This window comes from Lynx rufus, unplaced genomic scaffold, assembly GCF_022079265.1.
Source record: "Lynx rufus isolate CCGP_SWC_20201006 ecotype Redwood Valley unplaced genomic scaffold, mLynRuf1.p SCAF_25, whole genome shotgun sequence".
NCBI lineage: Eukaryota > Metazoa > Chordata > Mammalia > Carnivora > Felidae > Lynx > Lynx rufus.
In genome coordinates this window covers 18,459,341-18,472,201 of record NW_025814840.1, presented here as the reverse complement: position 1 = coordinate 18,472,201, position 12,861 = coordinate 18,459,341, and the positions used below count along the sequence as shown (strand labels likewise).

Genomic DNA, 12,861 nt, shown 5'->3' with positions numbered 1-12,861 from the left:
GTATAAAATAACATTTTGATCAACATACTCATTATGTGGAACAAGGTGAGACCCACATGATCAATCTTGTTTCCTTGCAATCATAACACGCACTTTGGATTCTGCTCAAGGGGGACCCACTTAAAATAGATTTTTTCTAATTTCAGAAGGAGCATATCCTCCGAAAAGCGTGATTTTCTTTCCTCCCATCCATCTACCCGCCGGCTACGTAACAAATGCCTACTTGGAGCCACACTCCTCTGGTGGGAAAGAAGAGGAAGCTTTTCATGGAGTTTGCAGAAATCAGCAGCGAAAAGGACACGAGGTTAAGTGAAAACCGAGCTTGTCAGTCCGTGTCCTCCTGCCTGTCTCTGTGTGGTCTGACCCCACTACGTGGCACCCCGGCCTCTACTCTGAAACACCACACTGCCCAGCTTGACTTCTCACGTCCCTCTCTCCTGGGCTCCGCTTCTCCCTCGTGTTCCTCAAATGCTCATTTCACTTTCAGGAGTGAACACGGAGTGTGTGTTTCCTGTGACCCAGGCACCTGACATCCGTCATTGTGTCTAAGGGTCACGGCCGGCCCCAGATTCACACCTGGACCGAATGGTTCCAAAGCCTCTGCTCTTCCTACTGTGCCTCCTGAAGAAAAGGGCCCACAGCAGTAGGTGAGCTCCCAGAATCTCTCGCCCACAGATAACTTAACGGAGGAAAAAAACACTCCGGGTGCTCCAGCCTGAGAGGCTCTTATTTTCCTACTATCTTCGAGATTTATCATCTCCTAAAACTGGAATTTGCACCTCCGTGAAGCTGATGCTGAGCTCTTTATCACAAGTCTGTATCTTCTCTTAAATACTAGCCTCGGTTTCCTACTGCAGTCTATACCGTGGGAGGCCACCATCATCGTGATGTACAAGGCACAACCTGACTTATTTCTGCCCAATGTAGCTTAAGCCCCGGTTTGTCACAGAGCCCGAGTCATCCTCCTTTGATCTTGAGCCTTGGAGAGTCTACCTTGGAAATTTAATTATGACATCCAGACCCTGTTTTCCATTTTCACACCTCCGCTGAGTTCTGGTCCTTACTCACCTCCCTTCGCAAGCAAGTACTGCAGCGGACTTCAGGCTGGCCTCTGTGCCATCCCACTTGCAAACCCTGTCACCAACTGCCTTTAGACTGACATTCCTGCTGGTTGTCTCCGCCAGGAGACAGGAAGAGGCTCACGCTTCCAGGCCCAGTGGTCAGGTCTCTCCTTAGCCCGGCTCCAGGGTGTCTGGCTTTCTCTGCAATCGGAAAGCCCTGTTCTCAACCAAGCTCGTTTTCTCCCTGCTCCTAGAGGGGAAAATTGCCATCTCTACCCTCTTGTTCCTATCTTTTGCCCACACCCCGAATCCTCCTCCTCCTCCTCTTCCACCGTTTACTGAAATCCAACCCACCTTCCAAATGCTAACTTAAATTCTACCCCCTACTCAGGAAGGCCTTCTCGACTACCCCAACCAACGTTCACCTTTCTTTCAGAATGCGATTCCTAGACGTACAAAATTCAACACTGATTTCACACTGGCTTGTGAAAATTCTTCCACTATGTTTGAACTTTATTTAAAAACTTTTAGTTTTAGACTTCTGTGGTTAGGATTGCTTCTTACTTAGATTAATTACTATATCTTATACTTTATTTTGGTGCTCAGGAAACACTTGTTCATTTGACTTGGTTGACTACTCTTCAGAGGCCTGAGGGTATGCAAAAATGTTTCAGGAAAAGCAGTCTGTAAAAACACACCACAAAACATATATTCACCCCCTCCAAATAACCTGTGCCCAGTGGATTAAGGAATTATAGGTAAAATAACAGATAACTTCCTTAGTTTTTAAACAAGACAAAGGAGAGGGTTAATAGATTACAACTTACTACAATGTAAAGTTCTGGGTGAAAGAAATTATGAGATGAGAATAAAGAAGATACCACATATTAGGAAAAAACCAGCATCCTCAAATACAAGGAGTCAACATTTACTCCATGTTAAGAGTTTGAGCAGGTATATATATATTTTTTTAATCTTTATTTTTGAGAGAGAGACAGCATGTAAGCAGGGGAGGAGCAGAGAGAAAGGGAAACACAGAATCTGAAGCAGGCTCCAGGCTCTGAACTAGCTGTCAGCACAGAGCCTGACGCGGGGCTCGAACTCATGAACTATGAGATCATGACCCGAGCCAAAGTCGGACACTCAACCGACTGAGCCACCCAGGCGCCCCGCAAATATTTAAGAATAACATCGAGAGCCCAAAGAAATAAATTGAAGCAGAAAACTCTGCACCAGGGTAAATCACATCAGTGAGCAATTAAATGTATTAATAATTCTCCATTGCAAGAAGTAACCACAGTTCTGTATCATAAAATTATTCCAATGAGCCTATCATATCTATGCTTCATTGATTTAAAAACGTAAACAAAAATCTATATAGTATCACTACAGTCACAAGTGTCATGCATAATGGAAATAAGTCGTATCTATGACAAGAGTCATCTCACGGGGTGAGTACAGGGAAGGCATCACTATTGTAATGATACATTGGGGCTTTATGCTTTTGTCTGTCTCCCTCATTAGACAGTGGGCTCCACATCAATACTCTCTATTGCAATACCACTGCTTAACATAAATATCGGCTGAATGGATGAAAGAGAAAGGCTGAGAAGAGTTAGGCATTCCTTTCCAAGCCAGCTTTCCCACCAATAGCACAGAGAGACAAATCTATCGTGGAGAGAGAAATAGAGCCCTATTTTAAAAACAGAGTAAAACGTCTTTCTACAGACTGAATTAAAAATTTTGAAATACTGCTTTAAGCCTCCAAAGCGAATGCCAATGATTAAATTATCTCCAAGTTCTTGCTTACCTCTGAATGAAATCCTTCTTATAAATTCAATTTTTTTTTTTTTTTTTAATCCTTACTGGAGACGGAGAGCAGCTGATCACTGTTCTGAGATATTTAACATTCATATGATATGAGGATCTTAATGGAATTTCTTTCTTTTCAGTTTAAACATAATAGACTCTTTTTACTAAACCTTTAAGTTTCATGATTTTTTTCATTTTTGTAACCATTTAAAAGACTATACTTCTGAATTCCATCAATCAACAACTGAGGCTGATAAGATAACCCTCTCTAAGGTTTTATTTCGTAACGTTTATTCCCTGTAACATTTTGGCCATTTTCCCCAACCGCAGGACACAGGAAATATGGAATCTCTCCTTTAAAATACAAACTATTAAAGGTCAAGTAAAATCAGGACAACCCTAAGTGAAATAAAACTAGATGTATTATTTTGGTTTATAACTGATTGCATTGTATGCATCTTTACCATTAAAGATTATTATTGAGGATTTTTCAAATAAAAAAAAAGAAAACAACCTCAAAGAGTTTTAACTACATTTACTATTAACCATTTTATCTGCCAGTTACTCTCAATCCTTTGAGGGCAGAGAGTTTTGTATTTCTTGTACTTCAAGGTATCGTGTATGAAGAAAGTACTCAAGAAAGTTTGATTAATAACCTGAATCAAGCTGGTCTCCCTCACTGCAATAATCTTTCCAACATTAAAATTATAATCAGTCATTTTAGGACTGGATGGATGAGAACACTTGGTTATACCTTTGAATCGCTTTTTCTTAAAAAAAAAAATTTTTTTTTTAATTTTAATGTTTATTTATTTTTGAGAGAGAGAGAGAGAGAGAGAGAGAGAGAGAGAGAGAGAGAGAGAGACAGCGCATGAGTGGGGGGGGGGCAGAGAGAGAGGGAGACACAGAGTCCGAAGAGAGAGGGAGACACAGAGTCCGAAGCAGGCTCCAGGCTCTGAGCTGTCAGCACAGAGCCCGGCGCAGGGCTCGAACCCACGAACTGTGAGATCATGACCTGAGTCGAAGTTGGACGCTTAACCGACTGAGCCACCCAGGCGCCCCTTGAATCGCCTTTTCTATTTCAAATACAAGGAAACCAGAGCCCCAGACAGGCCAAGCAACTCCATTTTTTTTTTAAGTGATTAATTTAAAAAGTCATACAGGGAGTTAACAGAACTGATTGGAACTCATATCTACTGATTTTGCATTCTAGTGGTCATTACACCACCCATGAATGGTCTAAATTACTTCTAATTTTTTATCTTGCTGATTCATGAGAACAACAGCCTTGCACTTGGGGAAATAAGGGGAAAAGCTCATCCTGAGATGTGCTATATTAGTAACAGCAATTTCAATGTACATTTCAAATTCTCTACATTTAAGTATGTTTCTCTACATGGCTGATTGAGCTTTTGCTGTTTCAACCCAAGTTCTAGTCACTCTGCTGACAGCCACAGATAAAACGGTGAACAAAACATCTGGAGCCCTTGTTCTTGCACACTTTAACTTTGCGATTTAAGTCTCTTACGAATTCCAATAGATTGTAATACTGAGTACAAGGGCTGTGCGAAACCACCTTGGAATCTCTACTATGTACACCATACCTGGAATATACTAGGTTCTGAGGGAAATTTGCATGATTCTTTCTTGATAAGAAGTAGCTCCTAGTGCTGAGTACTTACCAGTGAGAAAATTCCGTAGTCGTCCAAACTGTACTTCATATTGCTGGGGCTCTGCCTGGCAAGGGGCTGCGGACACGATGTTGGCACAACCGGATTCGGATTGGACTAAGGCGGAAAAGATACATGAGATGGGGATGGGAAACACAATTACTAATCCAATATGTGGCAGGATGGATGGACGAGGGTGTTGAGTACGCATCAGTAGCAATGGACATTTCAGTACGTTTTCAAAGTATGCTGGGACTTCTGGTTAAATATGACCAAGTGATGACACCTATGTATCTCCTCTCCTTCCTGATACCCAAAATAAAATGACAGTGGAGGAATGAAAAGGTATAAAGCACAGAGAAAGGTGAGTGAGAGGACAGGTCCATAAGTTCATGAGAGACCTATCTGAAAGCATCTGACCCCATGTTCTGACATCCTACAAGGAGGTACCTTGGTGTGGGTCTATTTTCAACCATCGTGATGAACACTTAGTGGGCCCTTTCAATTAAAATTCATGTCTCTTGGTTCTTTTTTCTTTTTTTTAATGTTTATTTATTTTTGAAAGAAAGAGAGCAAGCAGGGGTGGGGCAGAGAGAGGAGAGGGACAGAGGATCTGAAGCAGGATCTGTGCTAACAGCAGAGAGCCCGATGTGAGGCTTGAACTGTCAGATTATGATCTGACCCAAAGTCAGACACTTACCCAACTGAGCCACCCAGGTACCCCCTCATGTCTCTTGGTTCTGAGAAATTTTGTGATTCCGTTTCCTTTCTGGGACCCCTACTATTTCTTTCTTCTTCCACCCCCCCTCCTTTTAAGTAAGCACCAGGCCCAATGTGGGGCTCAAACGAACGACCCCGAGATCAAGAGTCACATAACTGAGCCAGCTATGCACCCCTGGAAACCCTACGATTGCAAGGTTAGATCTCGTTTCCTCAACTTTCAGCCTTCCTACTGATTTTTCATTTTTACTACCCTGTAGTTAAATTTACCAAATTTCTTGCTGTTCTCTGAATGTTCTTTGTTTTTTAAAAGTAGCATTCTCTTCTTGTTTTGAGGCGATCATTGAGGGTATTTTTGAAGTTTTCTTCTCTCAGCTGTCTGCTTCATCCAAATTGCTTCTCACGGTTTCTTTCCACATCTCCTTTTCACAGAGGGTATGGTAGGTTCTTTCATGGCTGAAAGTGAGGCCCTACAGAGCTGACAGAAACTTCGTATGCTTATCACCCAGCATGACTTGGATGGGCTATTTCCCAATGTCAATGTCTTTGTAGGTCTTCTGTCTTGGGCAGGTCAGATTCACCAGGGAAGAATCTGTAATCACCTTCCTGAAGGATATGTGACTGGCTACTGGTATTCTGGGCAGCAGAATGTGGGCAAGAAGCCTGGAGTCTTAAATTCTTTTTTTTTTTTTTAATGTTTATTTATTTTTGAGAGAGAGAGAAACAGAGCATGAGTAGGGGAGGGGCAGAGAGTGAGGGACACAGAATCGGAAGCAGGCTCCAGGCTCTGAGCTGTCAGCACAGAGCCCGATGCGGGGCTCGAACCCATGAACCACGACATCATGCCCTGAGCAAAGTCGGATGCTTAAAACCGACTGAGCCATCCAGGCGCCCCAAGAAGGCTGGAGTCTTGATATTCAGTACGTAGACATGCACTTAGTCTCCATGCTATGAATTTATGCTTTCTAAGAAGAAAAACGACATTCCCTCACCCTTTCTGTGGGAGGAGGGAGACACTGGGGAAAGGTGGCTGGGGGCTGCGGGAGCCATCTTTAATAATCTGGATGAAACATTAACAGATTTCAGAAGATGGAATATAATGTAGGAGTGGAATCTAATGCACAGGGAGGGGGTACAGATGAGAAGTCAGTGTGCCCCACTGGAACTCAGAGCGACAGCCTAAAGCAGGAGACTATGCTGCACATGGAAGGGGACTCCTTTCTGTCCTCCATGAGGCTCCCCACTTGAGTTAACCAGTCACCAAGTCCTATAGGTTCCTCAAATCTTTCCTCTCCTCTCCACTGTTACCGCGTCCTTAACTCAGGTCGTCCTCACTTTTCACTGGATTATTCTGTGGCCTTGTAAGTGGTTTCCCTGGTTCTACTCTGGGCCTTCCCCAAACACCACAGCCACCAAAGTGATCTTTCCATAATTCACATTTGAGAATTTAGATACCCTCCTTCCACTGGACCCTGGTGAGCTCCTAATGGTTCTTTTGAAACCTAGCTCATCCCTTCTATTTACTAACCCCTGACTGTATGCTACGAACCACGAGACCTTTTTAATTAATTAATTTTTAAGGGGGAGAGAGAGAGAGAGAGAGAGAGCGCGAGTGCACATATGTGAGTGGGGGAGGGGCAGACGAAGAGGGAGAAAGAGAATCTTAAGTAGGCTCCATGTCTGGTGTGGAGCCTGATGCGGGGCTTGATCTCATGACGGTGAGACCATGACCTGAACTGAAATCGAGAGTCAGATGCTTAACTGAGCCGCTCAGGCGCCCCAACCACGAGACCTTTGGGAAGCAATCCTTGACCTGCTAGGCTAATTGAGATGCCCATCGTCTTTGTCCCTACAGAACCTGAGGCATTCTCCCTTTGCGGAACTTACTACATCATACCCTCCTATCATCAGTGATTTATCTGCCTCATTTCCTGGCTACAATGTTAAGCTCTTTAGGAGCTAGGATCCTAACCTTAGTTATCTCTAGGACTTTTCAGCACCTGGCAATAGCAGATATTCAATAGGTGGTCTGCTGAATGAAGACATAATGTTATTCAGATGGCTCAACTGACAGAAAGACCTCGGACAAAATCTTAGGATGATCACATTTCATGTTTCTCACATTTCCTGGTGGTTTTCCAGGGACAACAGAGACCTTCCTAGGAAGCCATTATGTCTTAACTAAGGCAACTAAGAGTCATGTTCTGGAAGTCTGTGTAATAGCTCTTGCTTCTATCTTCTACCAACAACTGCAGAGAATTACTGTTCCCAGGTTCTAATGAATACAGGGCAGCCGGAGATGATTAATGCACACCAAGGGCTATGATGGCAAGTTTACAAGGAATTACTCTGGCGCTATAAACTAGCCATCCTACTAGAAATAATAAGGCATTTAGTAATTTATTCCACATCTGTCATCTGGCTCCGTTCTTGTCGAGGGTAACCCAGTCCGAAAGAAAGGAAGAACGGAGTGGATTTGATGCTGAGGAACAGGAAGGCAAATGCCTGACTGGGCTACTTCTACGGTCTCAGGGGGGAGTCAGGAACCACCCCTCTGAGGACACCCTCAGGTTTTTACTGTCCCGTCATTCTTCCTCCACAGCAATGGCAACATACCCTAAGAGCACGCAGGGTCTGGCTTCATGATTTTGGAGGTAATACAGGGAGGCAGAGGGAGCTGCTGCCACCGGTTTGGAGGCTGAAACCATTAAGGGAAGGAAGAGGTGGAGGCAGATACTCAGAAGAGCAGAACGAAGTGCAAGAATAAAAAAGAGAAGAGTCCACTCTGAGCAGATAAGAGGAATCAGGGCCGAGCTGGAGAAGTCACTGCAGTGTCGAACTCCACCTGCAGCCGTTAAAGGGCACAGTCACCCTAAAAACACTGCAGCCGTTCGTTTTTCCCCCCCAAATCTCCAGTACACGAATCCAATAGAAGAAAATTCTATTACATAAAAACCGAACTGACAGCATAGCTAAGTAATAAGTGTTTGTTATTCTGGACAGATTTAAGACACTTTTTTTTTCCCCCCGAAAAAGCATCTGATTTCAAAACAAGAAACAACACCCAAACTTAGAACCTCAGGAGCATATCTAGGATGCCAATCTTTCCAACCACTGGTCCCAAAGTATTTGTTCACCCAGCAAACCTGACTCCCGTGGGCCAGGCTCCGGGCTACAGCAGAGGGATGAGTGCAGAAAGGGGACAGAAACCCTGGCCCTCCGGGTCCTGTAGCATAGGAGTTCACAGAAGGACAGGTCGCACGTAACATCAGATACAGACAAAACCACTTAGAATTCCGAGGCGGGATGGATTACGACAGGAGGCTTCTAGGAGCGGCTTTGAAGGATAGATAGCATCTCTGAAGGCCAGCACCATCATCTGGTGGTGCCCACCGAGGCCTCCGGAGAAGTGTGACCTGTCACGGACACTCCGGCCCACCCCCAGAGCGGGCCCGTGGGTACCTGTGAGGTTGGCTGCCATCTCCTCAGCAGTCTGTGACAGCCGCAGTCCTTGCTTTAGGGGACCATCGGAGTCCACATACTGCCGGCGTTTGAGGTAGCAGGACACTGCCATCTGAATCTGCTCGGTGCGCACTCGTTTCATGACCTTCAGAGGGAACCACAGAACACTGAGGCATTTGCGAGATCGTCCAACCCAACGAGGACATCACATGGGTAAAATAAGGAGACAGACTAGCCACGTGGCTAACCAAGTGACCTAGTTGAGACAAAACAAAGTTCCTTCATTACTAACCTGGGGCACTCTCCATTTTGTCCATTTTCTCGATAGTCATACGGTCACCTTCAATTACGGACAACAGGAATGTCACTGAGGATAACACCCCATGGATCCCCCCCCCCAAACTTCATTTTATACTATGATTTCACTCTTTCTGGTGGAGCTTTTCATCAGGGTTGCTAACAGGGGACCAGGTCAATTCCAGAGTCTTTTATTTCTCCTGCCTACTCGGGGAGAGAGGTGTTAGTTGGCAGTGAACCAGCTAATAAAGCGGGCAGGAGGCAATGCAAAATTGAAGATCTGAGAAATTCAGAAACTGGATGAATAGATGTTGAGGAAGTGAGAAATTTATAGGGAGGAAAGGAAGGCTGTGTTTTTCCAAATAGGAGAAGGCTGGCAGCACCACGTCCAAGATTTGAGTAATGTGTTTTCGTTGTAATCACATTATTGACCTCTCTTACTCTTTATTTATAACCTCGGGCACAGAAAAGCATCAACATGGTGAGAGAGTATGTATACGTGGTAAATGTCTCACGAATTCATACAAGAAAGGAAAGGAAATGAAGTGCACCAAAGAGGGGTAAATGACTTTTGATAATTCAAGCCAATTTGAGGGCTCCCCTCCAAAGTACTATTTTCCTTGACTACTAAATTGATTATAACGAGTAACGGGACGTGCCATGGTCTCAGATGCTACTTTGCCAGGAGTACACGGCACCGTAGTCCATGTGGCCAATGACCCCCATGAGTTCTGCATGTTCCCTTTGGTCACGTAAAAATGGAGCGCATGTAACATTAGCCACACACATGGGACTGTCCCTATCACCGCGATCTTCTCTAAACCAAGGGCTCCCAGTGTTTTCTGTGGAAGATCCGCTTTTGGTAACTCATTTGGGTGTGTTTGAGTTTTTTTGTTTCAATGACATGCACTGGCCTTCTTTGTGATTTCCTCCGTTCTCTTTTAGGATTTGAAATTCCTCCCGTTCCAGAAATCTGCCTTTTTTTCCCCCTTTAAACATTTCAAAATATTTTATTTGCATCTAATTTTATCTGTCTGCAATTCTAGTGTATAATGTGTGGTGAATAACCAAACATTTACACAGATACCGTAGCAACAAACTGTTCTAAAGTCATTTGCAAAAATATTTCTTTCTTTCCGAACTGATTTGTGGTGGCCCTTTTAAAATAAACTCTGAAGGTCTGCTTTTCAATTCCGGAAAAGTCAGACAACAGAGCAAACAGGGAAGGCTGGGGATACACGCACTAAAACATATACATCTATACAAAAATATAAATGTTAGGACATCATAAATATGTATAAACTATAAATATGTTTAACTCCATTTATAGAAAAATTACATCCCCCATGCATTTCAGTTTTGGATTACCAAAGACAGTACAATATCACTCGCTAAAAAGGGCAAAGGAATGTCAACCAGGAACACTGCTCTAAGCATTCATCTATCATGAGGTAGATAATTGTTTTTTGGAGATTACTAATAGGCATTACTGTATCATTTTGACTGTATCAGGGATTCTCTCTGGTTCTCTAACCTGGCCATACCTAGAACCTCTTGTGACTGTGTGTGTAAATAATTTCAGCCCTGGAGATTCTGATTCGATGTTATATTTAGAGAAAAACAATGAAATGCACACAGAGACTGTGACGATACTGCCCTTTCCCAGTCTGGCCCAAAGTCAGGACTAGTCAAATCCAACCAGCTCCCAATTTCCCAACCCGTGACACGCCCCCATGCCCCAGGATGCTTGCTAAAGCTGCTTTCAATCTAACTTCAAGAGCTCAGAGTCCCCAAACTCTTCGAAAGCAGCCCGATTCCTTGTGTTTTAGCTGAGACTAACATTTTCAGATTTCCTACTGCCAATCTCTTGTCACCACGGGAATGCATGCTTATATCAATGGGTGTCCCTTAGTGCTCCAAACAAGGTGGGAGTAAGAGATCACCTCTCTAATGGGAAGAAACCACACATGTGGAAGACACAGAAAAACCGACAGAGAGAACAGACCCTGCAATGACACATGTCCTCACAGCGGGGCCATGCTTATGCACATCTGAGGAGGAGGGGACAAAATATGAAAGGTATGGAAGAGCAAACAGGAGAATGAACAATAGCAAAAAAAAAATGGCCATATTTGGGAATTGCTAGAAACTAGTTTATAGATATTGATTCTAATGAATCTGTCTCAATTAGCTGCCCCAAATGGCAGTTTCTCTGAACCCAAACCACTATGTATGACAAGGGACCTTTCCTGAGGGTGGGCGGTGAGCCAACTGTAGGGCCAAGGACCTTAACAGCAAGAATGCTGGCATTGACTCTCTTTTACAACTGCACTCAACAGAAATACCAGAGACATGATCCAATCGACTTAACTGAATTTGATTCCAATGCACACATATTTCAGATGAAATAGATAAATAATGAAGAGTTCTGTGGAGAAACCAGTTCCCCTCCCCCTACTGATTTCCGTAATACCAATACCCATACATGGACACGAAAGAGAGAGAGAGAGAGAGAAAGAGAGAGAGAGAACTCCTTAAAATAGACCTGTCTTTTGAGAGACACAGACATCAGACGAACACTGCAATTTCAAGTTACTTGCTTAGCTATTCCCAGAATTATACAATCTTTTAAATTTAAAGTAAATTTGGATACAATTACATCTTTGTTAAAACTTCAAGATTTCCCACAACATTCCGTTTTACATAATATCTTAACTTTTAAAGGCAAAAACAGATGACTGCATACCTTCCTTTTCACGCCATATTTGTATTTCTAGAAATTAAAATGGGGATTCTGACACAATATGTATCTATTTCTCGTACATCAATAGTTGCATACTGTTTAACTAATACTTTAACAAAGTTGCTACATAAAATCAAGACGTGACCATCTTCCTGTCTCGAAGTAGCAACAGCCCAGGAAAAACCACAGCCACACTCTTGATATTTAACTTCAGAAATAGGGAGAGGCAAAGACACCTGGAACCCAGGCACACTCTTAAGAAGATGGGGCTGCAGCCAAGTAAATTTCTTATTGGTTACAGACTGCAACCTACCCCCATCCACTTATGTTCAAACATACATGTTGGTGAGGGGTGCTAGGAGAGACACCCCAGCCCACCAAGTCAAGGGCTAGGTGGGCGAAGGACTCACAATTCCATGAAAGGCCAATAGACTACTGCTTGCACAGCACCTCCTGGGTAAGGTGGCAGCTTTGAGTGAGTTCAAAATAAACCCAGGCAGGGGCGCCTGGGTGGCTCAGCCGGTTGAGCGCCTGACTTCAGTTCAGGTCATGATCTCACGCTCCATGAGTTCGAGCCCCACGTCGGGCTCTGTGCTCACAGCTCAGAGCCTGGAGCCCACTTCAGGTTCTGTGTCTCCCCCTCTCTTTGCCCCTCCCCTGCTCATGCTGTCTCTGTCTCAAAAATAAAAATTAAAAAACAAAACACATCAAAATAAATCCAGGCAAACTCACCACCCCCATTCTCCAGTCAGCTCCCTAAATGAGTCCATTGGCAGGTGGCTAGGGGTGTGTGTGAGTGTGCTCTGAAGCAAAAGTATTCCAATTATACATTTAGGCTTCAAACAGGTAAAAATGATTGTGCATTTTTTGTTAAATGGCATGTAAAGTGCCTCCTGGGTACTCAGATATATTAGTTCTTTTTTCTTTACTTGCAGTACTATAGACGCAGTATCTATCAAAAGGTCATTCGAAGGAGGATTTAGAAAGCTAGCTTTTGCATTAATCATCATGGTAAAGTGTATTCAATTACCTTTGTGAAAATATAAAGCACAGATGACAAGTGAGCCACAGTACACTCAGTTTTAGTTAATACCTC

At 43.5% G+C, this 12,861-nt stretch overlaps 1 protein-coding gene across 5 annotated transcripts in view; it reads right to left on the bottom strand.

Annotated features, from left to right (window-relative positions):
* The window catches only part of TAF5L (TATA-box binding protein associated factor 5 like), a 32,249-nt gene that overhangs the window by 13,192 nt on the left and 6,196 nt on the right, over nt 1-12,861 (bottom strand). For 4 of the 5 annotated variants that reach the window (XM_047088602.1, XM_047088597.1, XM_047088599.1 and 1 more), the window contains exons 2-3: nt 8,726-8,870; nt 4,556-4,660 (exon numbers count right to left, since the gene is read on the bottom strand). In XM_047088602.1, coding sequence (XP_046944558.1) covers nt 4,556-4,660; nt 8,726-8,867 — 247 coding nt within the window. In that variant the 5' untranslated portion in view covers nt 8,868-8,870. Of the gene's footprint in view, nt 1-4,555; nt 4,661-8,725; nt 8,871-9,017; nt 12,100-12,861 lie in introns of those variants that run through there. The other variant, XM_047088600.1, reaches the window with a different exon arrangement.